At 42.8% G+C, this 20259-nt stretch overlaps 1 protein-coding gene across 3 annotated transcripts in view; it reads right to left on the bottom strand.

Annotated features, from left to right (window-relative positions):
• Positions 1-20259, bottom strand: part of INO80 (INO80 complex ATPase subunit) — a 153171-nt gene that overhangs the window by 123619 nt on the left and 9293 nt on the right. For all 3 annotated transcript variants that reach the window (XM_039462863.2, XM_074394073.1, XM_074394072.1), the window contains exons 2-4: positions 4562-4747; positions 4148-4317; positions 3989-4056 (exon numbers count right to left, since the gene is read on the bottom strand). In XM_039462863.2, coding sequence (XP_039318797.1) covers positions 3989-4056; positions 4148-4317; positions 4562-4704 — 381 coding nt within the window. In that variant the 5' untranslated portion in view covers positions 4705-4747. The remainder of the gene's footprint in view (positions 1-3988; positions 4057-4147; positions 4318-4561; positions 4748-20259) is intronic.

Below are 20259 nucleotides of genomic sequence, written 5' to 3'. Positions count from 1 at the left end.
TAAAAAAAAAATAATAAGGAAAAAAAAAAAGAAATATAGAAAGCAAGCCGTAATGGCCCAAAAGAAGAAACAACCCAAATATCCATATTGATAAATGGATAAATAAAATGTGGAATATGCAGATAATGAGATATAATTCAGCCATGAAAAGAAATAAAGCATTAATAGGTGCTACATTATGAAGAATCTTGAAAATACTATGCTAAATTAAAGAAGCTAGTCACAAAAGGTCACGTTATCATAGGATGCAATTCATATAAAATGTCTAGGCTGGGAGTGGTAGCTCACACCTGTAATCTCAACACTTTGGCAGGCCTAAGCAGGAGAACTGCTTGAGGCTAGGAGTTCGACACCAGCCTGGGCAACCTAGCAAGATATCTTCTCTACGGAAAAAGGCATGTGCCTAAAATGCCAACTACTTGGAAGACAGAGGAGGGAGGACTGCTGGACCCCAGGAGTTTGAGGATGCAGTGAGCTATGACTGCACCCCTACACTCCAACCTGGGAGACAAAGCAAGAGCTTATCTCTTAAAAAGAAAAAAAAAATCACGGAAGAGGCACATCAATACAGACAAAAAGCAGATTAGTGGCTGCCAAGGGACAGAGAAAATGGAAAATGGAGAGTGACTGCCAGCTGCGCACGGTGGCTCAAGCCTGTAATCCCAGCACTTTTGGAAGCTGAGTTAGGCGGATCACAAGGTCAGGAATTCGAGACCAGCCTGGCCAAGATGGTGAAACACTGTCTCTACTAAAAATACAAAAATTAGCTGGGTATCGTGGCGTGCACCTGTAGTCCTACCTACTCGAGAGGCTGAGGCAGAAGAATCGCTTCAACCCAGGAGGTGAAGGTTGAAGTGAGATAGCACCACTACACTACAACCTGGGCAACGGACAGAGCAAGACTCCTTCTCAAAAAAAGAAAGAAAGAAAAGAGAGAAAAGAAAATGGAGAGCAACTGCTAACGGGTACAGGGTTCATTTTAGAATGTTAAAAATGTTCTAAGATTAAATTGTAATGATGGGTATACAACTTAGTAAATATGCTAAAAACTACTAAATGTTACCCTTTAAAAGGGTAAATTTGGCCAGGCTCACACCTGTAATCCCAGCACTTTGAGAGGCTGAATTAGGCAGATTGCTTGAGCTCAGGAGTACGAGACTAGCCTGGGCAACACGGCAAAACCCTATCTCTACAAAAAATTACTTGAACGTGGCGATGCAGGCCTGCTCTGCTTTGAAGGGGTAAGACTGGAGGATCACTAGAGCCTAGGAGGTCAAGGCTGCACTAAGCTGAGATTGCACCACCGTACTCTAACCAGGGTGAAAAACTGTCTCAAAAACAGACAGACAAATAAATAAATAATAAAATGAAAAGGTGAATTTTATGGCAATGAATTATACCTCAAATTTTCAAAATATGACAGCTAAGCATAACAATTTCTCCATTTCCAACAGCCTAAAGTGTCACTGATATCGACCAAATTCGACCTTTTACATAAGCCTTTTGAAGGACCTGGCGATAATAATGAAAGGTTTTAATTGCTTTTGAGTTCTTCATAGAAAAAGTATAAAAGAGAAATAATTAGCTTCAATAAAACAAATATTATCCTTAATTCAGATTGGCCACTGACAGTAATCTTCTAAGAGTATAAATGAGATTCACGAACTCTTCACTTGTAAACACTCCAATGGATTATTACTACAATTAGAGTAAAATACAAGTTTCCTAACATAGTGAACAAGGCCCTATGTGATCATAATATTGCAACCTCATCTTCTACCATCTTCCTCATTCACTGTACGTTTGCCATATTAGCCTTCTTTTTCTGCAAAACTTAGTAAGTCGTTTCTTTTCTCAGGACTTGTGCAGTTGTTTCTTCTGGCTGGAATGCTATTACCTTAGACATAACATGGTTCTCAGGCCACGCACAGTGGTTCACACCTGTAATGCTAGCAGTTTGGCAGGCTGAAGCAGGTGGATTACCTGAGGCTGGGAGTTCAAGACCACTCTGGTCAACATAGTGAAACCCCATCTCTACTAAAAATACAAAAAATTAGCCAGGTACAGAGGCACACGCCTATAATCCCAGCTACTCTGGAGCCTGAGGCAGAAGAATCACTTCAATCCAGGAGGCAGAGGTTGTGGTAAGCTGAGATCACACCACTGCACTCCAGCCTGGGTTACAGAGAGCAAGATTTCGTCTCAAGGGGAAAAAAAAAATGGTTCTCTGTGATCACTCAGAATCAGTTAAAGTATTACCTCTTTAAAAAAGCCACGTTTAAGGCCGGGCGCGGTGGCTCAAGCCTGTAATCCCAGCACTTTGGGAGGCCGAGGCGGGTGGATCACGAGGTCGAGAGATCGAGACCATCCTGGTCAACATGGTGAAACCCCGTCTCTACTAAAAATACAAAAAATTAGCTGAGCATGGTGGCGTGTGCCTGTAATCCCAGCTACTCAGGAGGCTGAGGCAGGAGAATTGCTTGAACCCAGGAGGCGGAGGTTGCGGTGAGCCGAGATCGCGCCATTGCACTCCAGCCTGGGTAACAAGAGCGAAACTCCGTCTCAAAAAAAAAAAAAAAAAAAAAAAACAGCCACGTTTATTTACTTGTTTACAGGCTTGTAACTGTCTGCCTCCTGTGAATGTAAGCACCACTGTGCAAGAAACTTGTCCGGCCATAATAGCACCTGGCACATTCACATGGATGCACCAAATCAATATTTGTTAAATGACTAAACTACTTAGGATCTTATGAAAGATAGATTAATATTCCTGATTATGTGACCCAATGAGGCAAACACTTCATCTGACAAATTTTTGTACTTCCTTTCCCTTTAGTACTTTTTAACAGGTTAAGCATCTCTATTCCAAAAACACAAATTACTCCAAACTCTGAAAGGTTTTGAGCACCAGTAAGACGCCACAAGTGGAAAATTCCACATCTAACCTCATGTGACAGGTCACAGTCAAAACACAGGTGTACAACACAGAGTTTATTCAGCATCCCCAAGGGAAAAATATAATTACCTTCAGGCTATGTATATAAGGTGTATATAAAACACAAATGAAGGCTGGGTGTCGTGGCTCACACCTGTAACCTCCCACCTTGGGAGGCCAAGGTGGATTACCTGCGGTCAGAAGTTCGAGACCAGCCTGATCAACATGGTGAAACTCTATCTCTACTAAAAATACAAAATATGAGCCAGGTGTCGTGGTAGGCACCTATAATCGCAGCTACTTGGGAGTCTGCGACCCAGGAGGTGAAGGCTGCAGTGAGCCAATGGTGCCACTGCACTCCAGCTTGGGCAATAGAGTGAGACTCTGTCTCAAGCAAACAAACAATCAAAAAAAACCATAAATGGATTTGGTGTTTATTAACTTGGGTTCCACGTCTAAACTATATTATTGCGTATTACAAATATATTTTTTTTTAAATCTGAGGCCAGGTGTAGCGACTCATACCTGTAATCTCAACACTTTGGGAGGCTGAGGCACAGAGATCACCTGAGGTCAGGAATTCGAGACCAGCCTACCTAATATAGTGAAACCCTGTTTCTACTAAAAATACAAAAAATTAACCAGGCGTGGTGGTGCATGCCTGTAATCCCAGCTATTCAGGAAGCTGTGGCAGGAGAATCGCTTGAACCTGGCAGGTGGAGGTTACAGTGAGCCGAGATCACCTCACTGCATTCCAGCAAGAGCGAAACTCCATCCAAAACAAACAAACAAACAACAACAAAAAATCTGAAACACGTCTGGTCTCAAGCATTTCAGATAAGACATACTCAACCTGTACTCATCCATGTTTGCTAAAATGACTTCACTGAATCCTTCAAATTTTGTCAACAATATCTTCAAAAAAACCAAATCCAGCATAAAAGACTCATATTCGAAAAACTGTCAATCTGCCAAAATGAGTTGATAACTTTCCCATCTATCAGTAACTTTAGTAGACTATCTGCATTGTAAACACTCTGCCTTATCTCTTACCTTTAGCCACTTTCTGCTTTTCTTCAGCTTAGAGAAATTATATAAATTCCCCTTATCACATTTTGATTCTGTATAAAGAAACACAAAGAATAAAAAAATTTAAGGATGACTGCCCCAAGATAAGTGATAGTCCAAAGAGGGATCTCATACAACACTGACCTGACTGTAGAACACCATTCAGAGAATATGTGTTTAACATTCCAGAACTGCCTGCTCCAGAAGTTTCACCAAGCAATGAATTTGGAGGTTCTTCCTTAACTTGTATTAAGGGATCCCCAGACTGGGGCAATAAGGGATTACTGTCATCCAGTCCATCTTCACTGTCATCACTATAAAGTGAAGAATGAGTCCACAATTACAGCTGACCCAGAAAAATATTATAACTTAAAGTTAACAGAACTGGATACTTTACAGAAAAAAACTGGTTTTCTGAAATAACTTTGTTTTTATTTGAAAAAGGCAAAAGAAAATATCAAATATAAAAATCATAAGATACTTTAATCCTATAAAATCTATAAGGATGGTGGAAATCAGGAATTTGGTAAAACACATTGCAAAGATACAATAACATACCTAGAAATATTCCTGTTGAAGATGGCTGACGTTTGTCGCAGGAAATGATCCAACCGCAGGGCCCTCTCCAAGTACTGAAGATAGAGGGGCTTTGCCAGCTCAGTGCAGCCGCCATCATCCCTGGCACCCAACTCCGAGGCCATAGAACAAATCTGTCTTCATGCACAAGGACCTCTGACTGCACAGCTGCAGAACAGAGATAAGAAGCTAAAGATGAAATTACTATTCATTCTCCCTTTCTCTTGCCTGCTTGCTCCCAATGTTAAGAAAAATCAGACCTTCTAGAACACAAGACACTGAGAAGATAGGACATCTGCAGAAAGATCATGCTAAAGCTCTTGTTTCCTAAAGCAAAGGCAGAAGTTAAAAGGATACGAAAAATATCAAAATACAACAGCAACACAGTTACATTTAACAATCAAAATTCATATTATACTTTTTCTTTTTTTTTTTTTTTTTGAGACGGAGTTTCGCTCTTGTTACCCAGCCTGGAGTGCAATGGCGCGATCTCAGCTCACCGCAACCTCCGCCTCCTGGGTTCAAGCAATTCTCCTGCCTCAGCCTCCTGAGTAGCTGGGATTACAGGCACACACCACCATGCCCAGCTAATTTTTTGTATTTTTAGTAGAGACGGGGTTTCACCGTGTTGACCAGGATGGTCTCGATCTCTCGACCTTGTGATCCACCCGCCTCGGCCTCCCAAAGTGCTGGGATTACAGGCTTGAGCCACCGCGCCCGGCAACTTTTTCAAAACAGTATCTTAAAATGTATACCCACTTCCTTTATTCCTTTCAATAAACAATTATCTAAAACTATGAATAAACAACTATCCAAATCTATACCCCAAGCTCACTGTTGGGCACCTCAGAAAGTAAAGTACTATAGGAGCACTCATTCTCAGGCTCATCTTGAAAATAGGTGCTCTCCTGTTTATTTTGTATTTATATTCGTACATATATGTAAGGTACCTTATTTATAAAGGAATAGCAGGGTGCACTCCAGCCTGGGTAACAAGAGCAAAACTCCGTCTCAAAAAAAAAAAAAAAAAGTTCCTAAAACAAACTAAGTGAGGCGGAGACAGGCAAATCACTCTCTGAGGTTAGGAGTTCAAGACCAGCCTAACCAACATAGTGAAACCCCATCTCTACTAAAAATACAAAAATTAGGCCAAGCACGGTGGCTCAAGCCTGTAATCCCAGCACTTTGGGAGGCAGAGGCGGGTGGATCACGAGGTCAAGAGATCAAGACCATCCTGGTCAACATGGTGAAACCCCGTCTCTACTAAAAATACAAAAATTAGCTGGGTATGGTGGTGTGTGCCTGTAGTCCCAGCTACTCGGGAGGCTGAGGCAGGAGAATTGCCTGAACCCAGGAGGCGGAGGTTGCGGTGAGCCGAGATCACACCATTGCACTCCAGCCTGGGTAACAAGAGTGAAACTCCGTCTCAAAAAAAAAAAAAAAATACAAAAATTAGCCAGACGTGGTGGCAGGTACCTGTAATCCCAGCTACTTGGGAGGCTGAGGCAGGACAATCTCTTGAACCCGGGAGGGGGAGGCTGCAGTAAGAAAGGAGGTTGCAGTGAGCCAAGACTGTGCCACTGCATTCCAGTGTGGACAACGAGAGTGAAACTCCATCTCAAAAAAAACCAGAAAAACCTATCCTGGTGCAGTGCCTCATGCCTGGAATCCTAGTACTTTCGGAGGCTGAGGCAGGTGGATCACAAGGTCAGAAATTCGAGACCAGCCTGGCCAATGCAGTGAAACCCCGTCTCTACTAAAAATAAAAAAAATTAGCCGAGCATGGTGGCACATGCCTGTAGTCCCAACTACTCAGGAGGTTGAGACAGGAGAATCACTTGAACCCTGGAGGGTAAGGTTGTGGTAAGCTGAGATCGCACCACTGTACTCTAGCCTGGGTTACAGAGAGACTCTTGCCTCAAAAAAATAAAACTAAACTAAACTAAGTGATAAGCTTTAAAGGCAATCATGCATCTTTGAGTTGTCTTCTCTTATTTTTACAGTTTTCTAATACAATCTTTCTACCTAAAAGAGTGTATCTTCTAGAAAAAGAAAAAAAGAGAAAAACATTCATGACTGACCATAAAAAGTTCCAGATATGAAATCAAAAGCACAAAAGATCGAAAATTAGACCATGCAAATGAAAAATATGCACACTTTAAAAGATATCATTAAGAAAATTAAGACTAACCAGGCATGGCTGCTCATGCCTATTATCCCAGCACTCTGGGAGACTGAGCTGAAAGGATCACTTGAGCCCAGGAGAACAAGATAAACACAGTGAGAACCTCTTTCTATAAAAAAATTTAAAATTAACTGGGCATGGTGGCACAGGCCTCTGGTCAAACTATTGGGGATGCTGAAGTGGGAGAATCACTTATTCCCCAGGAGGCTGACGCTACAGTGAGCCAAGATCATGGCACTGCACTCCAGCCTGGGTGACAGAGCAAACAAAAAAGAAAAGGAAGGAAAGAAATAAAGACAAGCCAGAGACTAGAAGATATTTGCAAGTCATCTATCTGATAAAGGTCTTGTATCTACATAAACAACTTTTTTTTATACAGTTGTCTGCGTGTATATGTAACTCTTACAACTCAGTAAGATAACCCCAATTTAAAAATGGGCAAAAGACTTGACATTTTACCAAAGAAGATGTATGACTACCTAACAGACATGAAAAAATGCTGAACATCAATAAATTAAAATTACAACAACATACTACTTTATACCCACTAGAATTAAAAAAAAGATAGGCTAGCCGGGCGCGGTGGCTCAAGCCTGTAATCCCAGCACTTGGGAGGCCGAGGCGGGTGGATCACAAGGTCGAGAGATCGAGACCATCCTGGTCAACATGGTGAAACCCCGTCTCTACTAAAAATACAAAAATTAGCTGGGCATGGTGGTGCGTGCCTGTAATCCCAGCTACTCAGGAGGCTGAGGCAGGAGAATTGCCTGAACCCAGGAGGTGGAGGTTGCGGTGAGCCGAGATTGCGCCATTGCACTCCAGCCTGGGTAACAAGAGCGAAACTCCGTCTCAAAAAAAAAAAAAAAAAAAAGATAGGCTAGACACAATGGCTCACACTTATAATCCCAACAATTCAGGAGGCTGAAGTGTGTGGATCACTTGAGCCCAGGAGTTTGAGACCAGCCTGGGCAACAGAGCAGGACCCCGTGTCTACAAAAAATTAAAAACTTAGCTAAGCATATTGATGCATGCCTGTAGTACAAGCTACTCAAGAGCCTGAGGCAAGAAGATTGCTTGAGCCCAGGAAGTCAAGGCTGCAGTGAGCTATCACTGTGCCACTGCACTCCAGCCTGGAATAAGACCATGTCTCCAAAAAAAAAAAAAAAAAAAAAAAAAAACACACACAACAGCAAGAGAGAAGGCAAGAAAAAGATAAGAAAGAAAAACGTTCCAAACTCCCACTGTGGTGATAGTTGTAAATTTACCGAAAGTCACTGAACTGTATATTTTATTTAAATTAGGTGGATTTCATAGTATGTAAATTGTCAGTCTTGGTAATAAAAAGGAAAAAAAGGTTCAAAAATACTTTTGGCCAGGTGCAGTGGCTGAAGCTTGTAATCCCAGCACTTTGGGAGGTGAGGGAGAAGGACTGCTTGAACTCAAGAGTTCAAGACCAGCCTGAGTAACACAGCAAGACCTCATCTCTACAAACGAATTAAAAGATCAGCTGAGTGTGGTGGCATGCACCTGTAATCCTAGCTGCTTGGGAGGCTGAGGAGAGAAAATGATTTGGCCCAGGAGGCTGACCTCAGTGAGCCATGAATGCACCTTTGTACTCCAGCCTGAGTAACAGAGTGAGACCCTGTTTAAAAAAAACGAAAAACTTTAAATTTTACCTTTTCAAAGTGAGACTTAACATGTACCCCTTCCAGAATATTTCAAAGAAATTGGTTCTTAAATACAACAAAACTCCCTTAATTAGAGAACAGCAAATAATTCATCTTAATATATGTATAAATAAGTAAAAGTATTCTGCTTGGCTCCACCCCAAGGTTTTATTACACAACAATTAATCTCATGCTCTATTTTACCCAAAAATGAAAAAGACACTAATTAAGGAGGTATGACTACAAAGTAACACTGAGTGATTCAAAATGAATGGAATATTTTGAAAACTTATTCCTCAGTATCTATGTGAGTATAAAATCAAAATCAATCTGTTGAGGAAAGATCACAGTTAATTCTAGTCTTAAAAATGCTCAATAGGCCGGGCGCGGTGGCTCAAGCCTGTAATCCCAGCACTTTGGGAGGCCGAGGCGGGTGGATCACGAGGTCGAGAGATCGAGACCATCCTGGTCAACATGGTGAAACCCCGTCTCTAATAAAAATACAAAAAACTAGCTGGGCGTGGTGGCGTGTGCCTGTAATCCCAGCTACTTAGGAGGCTGAGGCAGGAGAATTGCCTGAGCCCAGGAGGCGGAGGCTGCGGTGAGCCGAGATCCTGCCATTGCACTCCAGCCTGGGTAACAAGAGTGAAACTCCATCTCAAAAAAAAAAAAAAAAAAAAAGCTCAATACATACTCCGTTGCAACACCCAGTATATATATATCAATCCTTTCAACTGATTCATCCCAGAAATCACCTTTGCAGCTTATCACCACTGATGGCTGAAATGACAGCTGCAATGCATTCACTTATGTCCGTAATTTCACGAAAAAAAGTGCTACAAGCACAAAATTCTCCACATATCTCCATTTGTAAGTATACAGGTTCAGTGGCATTACGTACATTTGGAATGTTATGCAACCATGACTACCGTCCACTTTTTTTCTTTTTTTTTGAGACAGAGTCTCCCTCTGTCACCCAGGCTGAAGTGCAGTGGTGAAATGGCAGCTCACTACAACCTCCACCTCCTAGGTTCAAGCAATTCTCTCACCTCAGCCTCCCAAGTAGCTGGGACTACAGGTGCCTGCCACCATGTCTGGCTAATTTTTGCATTTTTAGCAGAGATGGAGTTTTACCATGTTGGCCAGGCTAGTCTTAAACTCCTGATCTCAAGTGATCCACCTGTGTAAGCCTCTCAAAGTACTGGGATTATAGGTATGAGCCACCCCCCTGGGCCAACAAATATTATTTAATCACCTTTATTGTTGGTCTCTCAATTCAGCCTATTCTTGATTAGCTGAATCTGTTAAAAAGCTGCTGCTAGCCGGGCGCGGTGGCTCAAGCCTGCAATCCCAGCACTTTGGGAGGCTGAGGCGGGTGGATCACGAGGTCAAGAGATCGAGACCATCCTGGTCAACATGGTGAAACCCCGTCTCTACCAAAAATACAAAAAAATTAGCTGGGCATGGTGGCGTGTGCCTGTAATCCCAGCTACTCAGGAGGCTGAGGCAGGAGAATTGCCTGAACCCAGGAGGCGGAGGTTGCGGTGAGCCGAGATCGCGCCATTGCACTCCAGCCTGGGTAACAAGAGCGAAACTCCGTCTCAAAAAAAAAAAAAAAAAAAAGCTGCTGCTATAATAACCACTTTCATCTCCTCTATTTGTCTCTCATTCTCTACAAAAAAACTGCATGGCCACCTACCTGATCCATCCGTTATTGTCCAACTTCAGCAAAACACTTGAGATTTCTCAATAACCCTTTTATCTACCTTCTATCAATTGTTCCTCATTCTCTACAAAGATTACTTCAAACCTTTTATCTCTTCCTCAAAATTCTAAAGTCATTCCCCGCCTCATCTTGGAAGCTTGAGGAGCAAATCATTCCATCGTTTTATTTCACCTTAGCTCAATAGCTTCCTCTCTTATTTGTTGTGATATGTGAGTCACCAACACAAATAGACTTTATCTGTAACTCTTAGTCAAGCTGATTCTCCATACTAGTACAAAAGATATGACTATTTCTTGCCATTCACAGTGGCTCATGTCTGTAATCCCAGTACTTTGGGAAGCTGAGGCAGGTAGATCATTAGGTCAGGAGATGGAGACCATCCTGGCTAACATAGTGTAACTCCGTCTCCTCTAAAAATACAAAAAATTAGCCGGGCATGGTGGCAAACCACCAATAGTCCTAGCTACTTGGGAGGCTGAGGCAAGAGAACCCCTTGAACCTGAGGTGGAGGTTGCAGTGAGGCAAGATCAGATTGAGCCACTGCACTCCAGCCTGGGAAACACAGTGAGATTCTGTCTCAAAAAAAAAAAAAGACTATTTCTTATGTTACCTATTATGGGTCATGCCCATGCATTTGCATTTTAACTTATTTATCTTTCCCCAATATATTACAATTAGTGCATCATACTCCTTTTTAAAATTACATACAGATTATATTACCTATAGATTTCACTTCAGGATTTAAAAAGGGGCATATTATAAAATATTTGTAATAAAAAAGGAGAGGTGGGTCTAATACATTTGAGAACCATGCTCTCTGATAACCATTGTTTATCAGAATGAATGAAAGGAAGTTCATATTGCTGAGTGACTCTTGCCTTTAGATACTCTACTTTTCTTTGAAAAATTGGACTATTCCCTGTTTACCTCCTTGACTGTAACTTTATTCTAAATGTGGAGTACATCAAAATTCTGTCATATATTCCTACCTCTTAGAAATCTCATCTTCACTTTGGGAGGCTGAGATGGATGGATCACTTGAGGTTAGGAGTTCAAGACCAGCCTGACCAACATGGAGAAACCCCATCTCTACTAAAAATACAAAATTAGCTGGGCATGGTGGTGCATGCCTGTAATCCCAGCTACTCCGGAGGCTGAAGCAGGAGGATCGCTTGAACCAGGGAGACAGTGAGCTGAGATGGCACCATTGCACTCCAGCCTGGGCAAGAAGAGCAAAACTCTGTCTTTAAAATCAAAAAATAAAAACAACTCAGGCCGGGCGCGGTGGCTCAAGCCTGTAATCCCAGAACTTTGAGAGGCCGAGGTGGGTGGATCACGAGGTCAAGAGATTGAGACCATCCTGGTCAACATAGTGAAACCCCGTCTCTACCAAAAATACAAAAAATTAGCTGGGCATGGTGGTGCGTGCCTGTAATCCCAGCTACTCAGGAGGCTGAGGCAGGAGAATTGCCTGAACCCAGGAGGCAGAGGTTGTGGTGAGCCGAGATCGCGCCATTGCACTCCAGCCTGGGTAACAAGAGTGAAACTCCATCTCAAAAAAAAAACAACAACAAAAAAAAAACTCATCTTCTACCAGGAATTCAATTAACACTGCTGTACGACTGACCCTCTGGCTCTCAACTTGCAAAGCATACAATCCACATTTCTAGATGCTTTCTAGCCCCTACAAACTCAAACTTCTCATATGCTTCCAAGGCAGCTAGTTCACCTGTATTTTTTATGTAACAATTATTCAGACTCAAAATGTATGAATCATTTTTTTACACCCCCTTCTACTTTTCTCCTGACATGCAATGAGCCCCAATGTGTAGTTAATTCTCGTTTGGGAATAATGTCTGGAACATGTCCATTTCTTCCCATTACCAGTGTTTCGATTTAGCTTCTTAACATCTCACACCTAGACTACTACTTCCTAATTGAGTTTCCCACCTCCAGGTTCTTCTCACTCTAATCCATCCTGGCAGATACTGCCAAATCAGCATTCCCAAACCATCATTCATTTTTTATTATTTTTTGAGACAGGGTCTCGCTTTGTCACCTAGGCTGGAGTGCAGTGGCACAATCTCAAACTCACTGCAACCTCCATCTCACTGGCTCAAGCACATTTCTCCTGTCTCAGCTGGGATTACAGGTGCCTGCCACCACCCCCAACTAATTTTTTATATTTTCAGTAGAGATGGGGTTTCACCATGTTGGCCAGGCTGGTCTCAAACTCCTGACCTCAAGTGATCCACCTGCCTTGGCCTCCCAAAGTGCTGGAATTACAGGCGTAAGCCACCATGCCCAGCCCAAAATCATCATTCTGATTATGTCATTAGCTCCTCAATATCGGTCTGAAACTCAATAAAATCTAAATTCTTCAGCTTGAAATTCAAAGAACTTTATAATCTGATTTTGAGTTACCATTTTCAATTTAATCTTTTACTACTTCCCCGCATTCCAGATAATAAGAGTTCCTTTAAAATGTCTCTTAACGTCCTCTCAGACCTGTCTCACTTCAAGCAAAGAGCTCTTTAAAATTCACCTGACCACAGGCTCATACTGTCACTGCTAAGGGTGAAAGAACTATTCAATATGTTTTCAGAACAATTCATCACTGAATAGCCTGTTTCACACCCTGATCTCTGGCTCTTTAATCTTCATTATCCTGAATCTGAACTCTGAGCCTACTTTAGCTGCCCTGCCAACAGCTTCATGTTAATGGTAAACTGTATGTTTCAGAATCATACTCACATATATAAGACTTCCTAAGCTGTGTTCAGGGGTAACCCTGAGCTGATTGCTTTGCACTCTCTAGCTACTGCTAGGCCTTACTCTTCTCTTTTCTTTCCCCCCATAGGGAGTCTCACTGTCACCCAGGCTGGAGTACAGTGGTCCAATCCTGGCTGACTGCAACCTCTCCTTCCCAGTTCAAGTGATTCTCCTGCCCCAGCCTCCCACGTAGCTGGGATTACAGGCATGCGCCACCACGTCCAGCTAATTTTTTTTGTATTTTTAGTAGAAACGGAGTTTCAACATGTGGGCCAAGCTGTCCTCAAACTCCTGACCTCGAGCGATCCATCTTCCTTGGCCTCCCAAAGTGCTGGGATTACAGGCTTGAGCCACCACACCCGAACAACTTCTTATCAGTGTTTATATTGTACAGAATTATGTATTCTGTACAAAATTCCCTTTTATATTTTACTAAAAGGCAGTTTCATTTTGGGAGTGGACACACTTAACCAGTCTGGGTAGTAACAGAGAATTTATGCGGAACTGTGTTCCCCAAAGAAGACTGAAAATCAAAGCTCAGGTAATTCATCCCAAAGACAAACCATCTGCAAATAAACATGAGTTGAACATACACTAACTGGATCCTGCTTTTCAATCTGTAGATATTTCAGTCAGTCATACCTAAGATGATTAAATAAAGAGCAAAAGTAATTACTTTTACTCTATTCACTAATGGTCTAACAATCAACAAGGAGATGTTTACATCAAACCAGGTGGTTGATATATACTTCTTTAAATGTTAGACATTTTCCTTTATGCAAGAAGTTTGGGGGGCAGGCACCTCCATTATAAAGAATTCCAAGTGGCGATCCAAATTTCTCGATTTTCTCAAATAGTAAGGAGGCTACAGACACACACATTCTATTGAGAGCTATGTGCCAAATATTTCATATGTGTATGCATTTTACATACACATTAATTCATTTAAACTTCATATGATGTAGATACTATTACAACTGCCATTTTATATACAAAGAAACTGAGCTTAACTAACTCGCCCAAGATCATATAAACAGAAGTGGGCCAAGATTGGAATCCAAGAAGTGTGACTTCAAAGTCCCATAAGATTAAGTACTGCAATAGTCTGAAGTATATCCAGCAAATTAGAGGATCCTAGGACATATAACTACGCCAATGGAGTATTTCAAGGAGTATTTTAATGTACTCAATCATTCAATCATTTGTTTATATCAATATAAAACTTTATTTCATACTCTGGATCATAATCCAAGTCTGCTTTAATTTTCCTACTCAAATTGTTCCAACTTTGGCCACTGGAAACCCTTTCAGTTGGTTCCTTTGCTCCTTTGCCATAGACCTGTCAATGTGAAATGTTACTGTTTTTAGACCACTTCCTTATTTTTTGGTACAAGATACTCAAGGTTCATCTTATATATGTTTCCTGCCTCAAGCACAGAATCAACCATTTCTCCAAGAAGCCCTAGTTTCTTTTATCGGATAATAGTATTAGAAAATAAGATCCGGGGAAAGGTGTATTGGCTCACACCTGTAATCCCAACACTTTAGCAGGCTGAGGTGGGAGGAGTAATTAAGTCCAGGAGATCAAGACCAGCCTGGGTAACATAGGGAGACCCCCTCTTCTATAAAAATAAAAAAAATTTGGCTGATCACAGTGACTTATGCCTGTAACACCAGCATTTTGGGAGGCCGAGTCAGGTGAATCACTTCAGCTCTGGAGTTCAAGAATAGCCTGGGCAGCATAGCAAAACCCCATCTCTATGAAAAACACAAAAATTAGCTGTATGTGGTGGCAAGAACCTACTGTCCCAGGTACCAGGGAGGCTGAGGTGCAAAGATGGCTTAAGCCCGGGAGACAGAGGTTGCTGTGAGCTGAGATCACGCCACCGCACTCCAGCCTGGGTGACAGGGCCAGACCTGTCTCAAAAGAAAGAAAGAAAGAAAGAAAGAAAATTAGCTGAGCATTGTGGCATATACCTGCTGTCTGAGTCCCAGCTATTTGGGAGGATGAGGTGGGAGGATAGCTTGAGTCCAAAATGTCATAGCTGCAGTGAACACGCCACTGCATTCCAGCCTGGGTGATAGAGCAAGACCCCTGCTAGGCGCACTCCTAGGTATTGTTTCTTTCAACTTTCTCAGTGGACAAAGAATAGAAATATACGTGTGTATATTAATTCAAGTATATACATATATCTATAAATATTTCTACATGTTAATATGGAACTATTCTGTACTGATCTCTCCAGCTCGAATCTATTACCACAAAGGTTATTCTAGCCTCCTACCCTTGCTTAACTGTAAATGCTACTCCAACAGTGAGAAGCCTGCCTCCTGCCATCCATTTACTTAATTCTTCAATTGTAGTATATACATACACAATCAGTACCAAATTGTTAACTTCTATCCCTTTCGGAAGTAACTTCATCAATTAAAGTGTAAGAGTTATGTACAGTTCCTTTTGTCTTACAAATTCCATTCATTTCCAGAGTTACTTAAGTCAGCACCTTCCTCCCTTTTAGCAAGGTTGCTTCACTCATTTGTGATAGTTTCTCCTGTTAAGCTCTGCATTCCTGAAATTCCTTGACTTCTTAAAAAGGTTTTTTTATTTGCATACATTAAAGTTTACTCTTAGGCCCAGCACAGTGGATCACACCTGTAATCCCAGCACTTCTGGAGGCCAAGGCAGGCGATGACTTGAGGCCAGGAGTTCGAGACCAGCCTGGCCAACATGGTGAAACCCCATTCCTACTAAAAATACAAAAATTGGCTCAGCATTGTGGTGCACACCTGTAATTCCAGCTACTTGAAAGGCTGAGGCAGGAGAACTGCTTGAACCTGGGAGGTGGAGGCTGCAGCGGGCCATGATCATGCCACTGCACTCCAGCCTGAGTGACAGAATAAGACCCTGTCATTAAAAAATAACAAAATAAGGCCGGGCGCGGTGGCTCAAGCCTGTAATCCCAGCACTTTGGGAGGCCGAGGCGGGTGGATCACGAGGTCAAGAGATCGAGACCATCCTGGTCAACATGGTGAAACCCCGTCTCTACTAAAAGTGCAAAAAATTAGCTGGGCATGGTGGCACCACGTGCCTGTAATCCCAGCTACTCAGGAGGCTGAGGCAGGAAAATTGCCTGAGCCCAGGAGGCGGAGGTTGCGGTGAGCCGAGATCGCGCCATTGCACTCCAGCCTGGGTAACAAGAGCGAAACTCCGTCTCAAAAAAAAAAAAAAACAAAAAAAAAAAACAAAATAGGCCGGTCGTGGCGGCTCATGCCTGTAATCCCAGCACTTTGGGAGGCTCAGGCAAGGTGGATCATTTGAGGTCAAGGAGTTCCCAATCAGCCTGGCCAACACAGTGAAACCCCGTCTCTACTAAAAATACCAAAATTAGCCGGGGTCATGGCAGGCACCTGTAATTCCAGCTACTCAGGAAACTGAGGCAGGAGAATCACTTGAGCCTGGGAGTAGAGGCTGCAGTGAGCTGGGATCGTGCCAATGCACTCCAGCCTGGGCCACAGAGTGAGCCTATATCGAAAGGAAAGGAAAACGAAAAGGAAAGGAAGGCAGGAAGGTAGGTTTACTCTCCGTGCTGTAAAGTTCTATGGGTTTGACAAATGCATAATGTCATGTGTCCACCATTACAGTGTCAAACAGAATACTTTTGTGAAGCAGTAATTTTAACTAAATTAAATGATACCACCCTCAGTGGGAACAGCATGGTAAGGAAGAAAGAAGATGAAGTCAAGAGCCGTGAGATGAATCCACTGATACACCACAAATAGACTAGGACTGGCAGTTACCTTCTCTGGGTCTCAGTAGTTCTATAAAATGGAGGTTCAATTAGACTAATAATATACACCATTTATTAAACACTCCATGTCAGGAATGGTGCTAAGCACGTCACATGTATTGCTTTGTTTATTTCTAACAACACTATAAAGTAGACACTGAGAGAGGAGGACGTCCACCTTCAGAACGGGAACCTTCGTACAAAACAGAATTAAATAAGGGTGATACTGAAAAACGCAAGAATATTTTTGCTCAGAATTATGTCCAGTGTTACAAATGGAAAAGGGAGGCCAGCCAAACACTGGGCCAAATCTCCACAGTCTCTTCAGAAAGAAGACAGCTCAGGCTGTTGGATTCTCTTACACACATGCTAATAAGAAAAAAAAAGCATCACCTGGGGAGAGGATACACTAATACAGTATTTGCAGAATCCTAAGAAGTACATCCCTGAAACAAAAATTATCTTCAGTTGGGCGCAGTGGCTCAAGCCTGTAATCCCAGCACTTTGGGAGGCTGAAGCAGGTGGATCACGAGGTCAAGAGATCGAGACCATCCTGGTCAACATGGTGAAACCTCGTCTCTTCTAAAAAAATACAAAAAATCGCCGGGCGCGGTGGCTCAAGCCTGTAATCCCAGCACTTTGGGAGGCCGAGGCGGGTGGATCACGAGGTCGAGAGATCGAGACCATCCTGGTCAACATGGTGAAACCCCATCTCTACTCAAAATACAAAAAATTAGCTGGGCATGGTGGTGCGTGCCTGTAATCCGAGCTACTCAGGAGGCTGAGGCAGGAGAATTGCCTGAACCCAGGAGGCGGAGGTTGCAGTGAGCCGAGATCACGCCATTGCACTCCAGCCTGGGTAACAAGAGCGAAACTCCATCTCAAAAAAAAAAAAAATACAAAAAATTAGCTGGGCATGGTGCTGCGTGCCTGTAATCCGAGCTACTCAAGGAGGCTGAGGCAGGAGAATTGCCTGAACCCAGGAGGCGGAGGATGCGGTGAGCCGAGTATTGTGCCATTGCACTCCAGCCTGGGTAACGAGCGAAACTCTGTCTCAAAAAAAAAAAAAAAATTATCTTTGCCAGCATCAATAAGAAAGAAAAGGCAGACTTGATAGCTTACCTAAAAAAACTACTAATGGCAGCCGGGCGCGGTGGCTCAAGCCTGTAATCCCAGCACTTTGGGAGGCCGAGGCGGGTGGATCACGAGGTCAAGAGATCGAGACCATCCTGGTCAACATGGTGAAACCCCATCTCTACTCAAAATACAAAAAATTAGCTGGGCATGGTGGTGCGTGCCTGTAATCCCAGCTACTCAGGAGGCTGAGGCAGGAGAATTGCCTGAACCCAGGAAGCGGAGGTTGCGGTAAGCCGAGATCGCGCCATTGCACTCCAGCCTGGGTAACAAGAGCGAAACTCCGTCTCAAAAAAAAAAAAAAAAAACTACTAATGGCTAGGCACAGTGGTTGATGCCTGTAATCCCAACACTTTGGGAGGCTGACGCAAGTGGAACACCTGAGGTCAGCAGTGCGAGACCACACTGGAAAATATGGTGAAACCCCATCTCTACTAAAAATACAAAAATTAGTCAGGCACAGTGGCAGGCACCTGTAATTCCAGCCACTAGGGAGGCTGAGGCAGGAGAATTGCTTGAACCTGGGAGACAGAGGTTGCAGTGAGCTGAGATCAAGTCACTGCACACCAACCTGGGTGACAAGAGCGAAACTCCATCTCAAAGAAAGAAAAAAAAAAGAAAACTGGCTGTGGTTAAATGAGTATGCTTTTTTTTTTTTAATTTTACTTCTTTTTTTTTTTTTTTTTTTTTTTTGAGACGGAGTTTCGCTCTTGTTACCCAGGCTGGAGTGCAATGGCGCGATCTCGGCTCACCGCAACCTCCGCCTCCCGGGTTCAGGCAATTCTCCTGCCTCAGCCTCCTGAGTAGCTGGGATTACAGGCACGCACCACCATGCCCGGCTATTTTTTTTGTATTTTTAGTAGAGACGGGGTTTCACCATGTTGACCAAGATGGTCTCGATCTCTTGACCTTGTGATCCACCCGCCTCGGCCTCCCAAAGTGCTGGGATTACAGGCTTGAGCCACCGCGCCCGGCCTAATTTTACTTCTTAAATTTTTTAGATGGGGTCTTGGTTGTCACCCAGGCTGGAGTGCAGTGGCTGGATCACAGCTCACTATAGCCTTGACTCTACAAAAGTTAGCCAGGGCCGGCGCAGTGGCTCACGTGATCCTCCCATTTCAGCCTCCAGAGTAGTGGGAACTACAGGTATTCACCACCAAACCTGGCTAATTTTGTTACTGTTGTCATTCTTTTTATTTGTTGTATTTTTTTTTAGAGATGGGGTTTCAACATATTGATCAGGCTGGTCCTGAACTCCTGACCTCACATGATCGGCCCACCTCGGCCTCCCAAAGTGCTGGGATTACAGGCATGAGCCACTGCGCCTGGCCCTGGCTAACTTTTTGTAGAGATGGGGTTTTGCCATGTTGCCTAGGCTGGTCTCAAACTCCTAAACTCAAGTGATTTGCCTGCCTCAGTCTCCCAAAATGCTGAGATTACAGGTGTGAGCTATCATGAAGGTCTTGGTTTTTTAAAATTTTAATAGTAATTCCAATTAGGTAAATGCTATCACTCTTTTCCCCTTCTAAAGATATGATTGAACTTCATTAATAATCTTCAACTTGGCCGGGCGCGGTGGCTCAAGCCTGTAATCCCAGCACTTTGGGAGGCCGAGGCAGGTGGATCACGAGGTCAGGAGATCGAGACCATTCTGGTTAACATGGTAAAACCCCGTTCTCTACTAAAAATATTAAAAAATTAGCTGGGCATGGTGGCACGTGCCTATAATCCCAGCTACTCAGGAGGCTGAGGCAGGAGAATTGCCTGAACCCAGGAGGCGGAGGTTGCGGTGAGCCGAGATCGCGCCATTGCACCCCAGCCTGGGTAACAAGCGAAACTCCATCTCAAAAATAAAATAAAATAAAATAATCTTCAACTTTTCATCAAGATGGTGAATGCCATCTTAAAACCTATTGGAGATTCGTTTTATATTTAGATTTATATAACTGGTTATTCGAAAATATTTAAATACTGGCAAAATTCCTTCACTGCCTCAAAACCAAGCATGATTCACCTGTGTTTTGTGTTTATTTGCCTCCTAACAGCAACAGCTGAAGATAAGGCAGCAATATCTACATTTTTGGCTTTAACTATGCCAAGCTAATTAGAATTTATTGTATTTAAAATGCTTCCTTTTGCTTACCGAAAAACACTTTAGGATGTGGTTTATGTGTAGTATCAAATAAAGGATAATTAACACTTAAAAATAAAATAAAATAGGCCAGCAGTGTTGGTTCATGCCTATAAACCTAGTACTCTGGGAAGCAGAGACAGGCGTATCACCTGAGATCAATCAGCCTAGACAACGTGGTGAAACCCGATACTTAAAATATGAAAATTAGCTGGGCATGGTGGCAGAAACCTATAGTCCCAGCTATTCAGGAAGTTAAGGTAGGAGAGTCCCTTGA

This window comes from Saimiri boliviensis, chromosome 2 (genome assembly GCF_048565385.1).
Source record: "Saimiri boliviensis isolate mSaiBol1 chromosome 2, mSaiBol1.pri, whole genome shotgun sequence".
Taxonomy (NCBI): Eukaryota; Metazoa; Chordata; class Mammalia; order Primates; family Cebidae; genus Saimiri; species Saimiri boliviensis.
The sequence above is the reverse complement of the archived record's forward strand: the minus strand, read 5'-3'. Positions and strand labels throughout refer to the sequence as shown.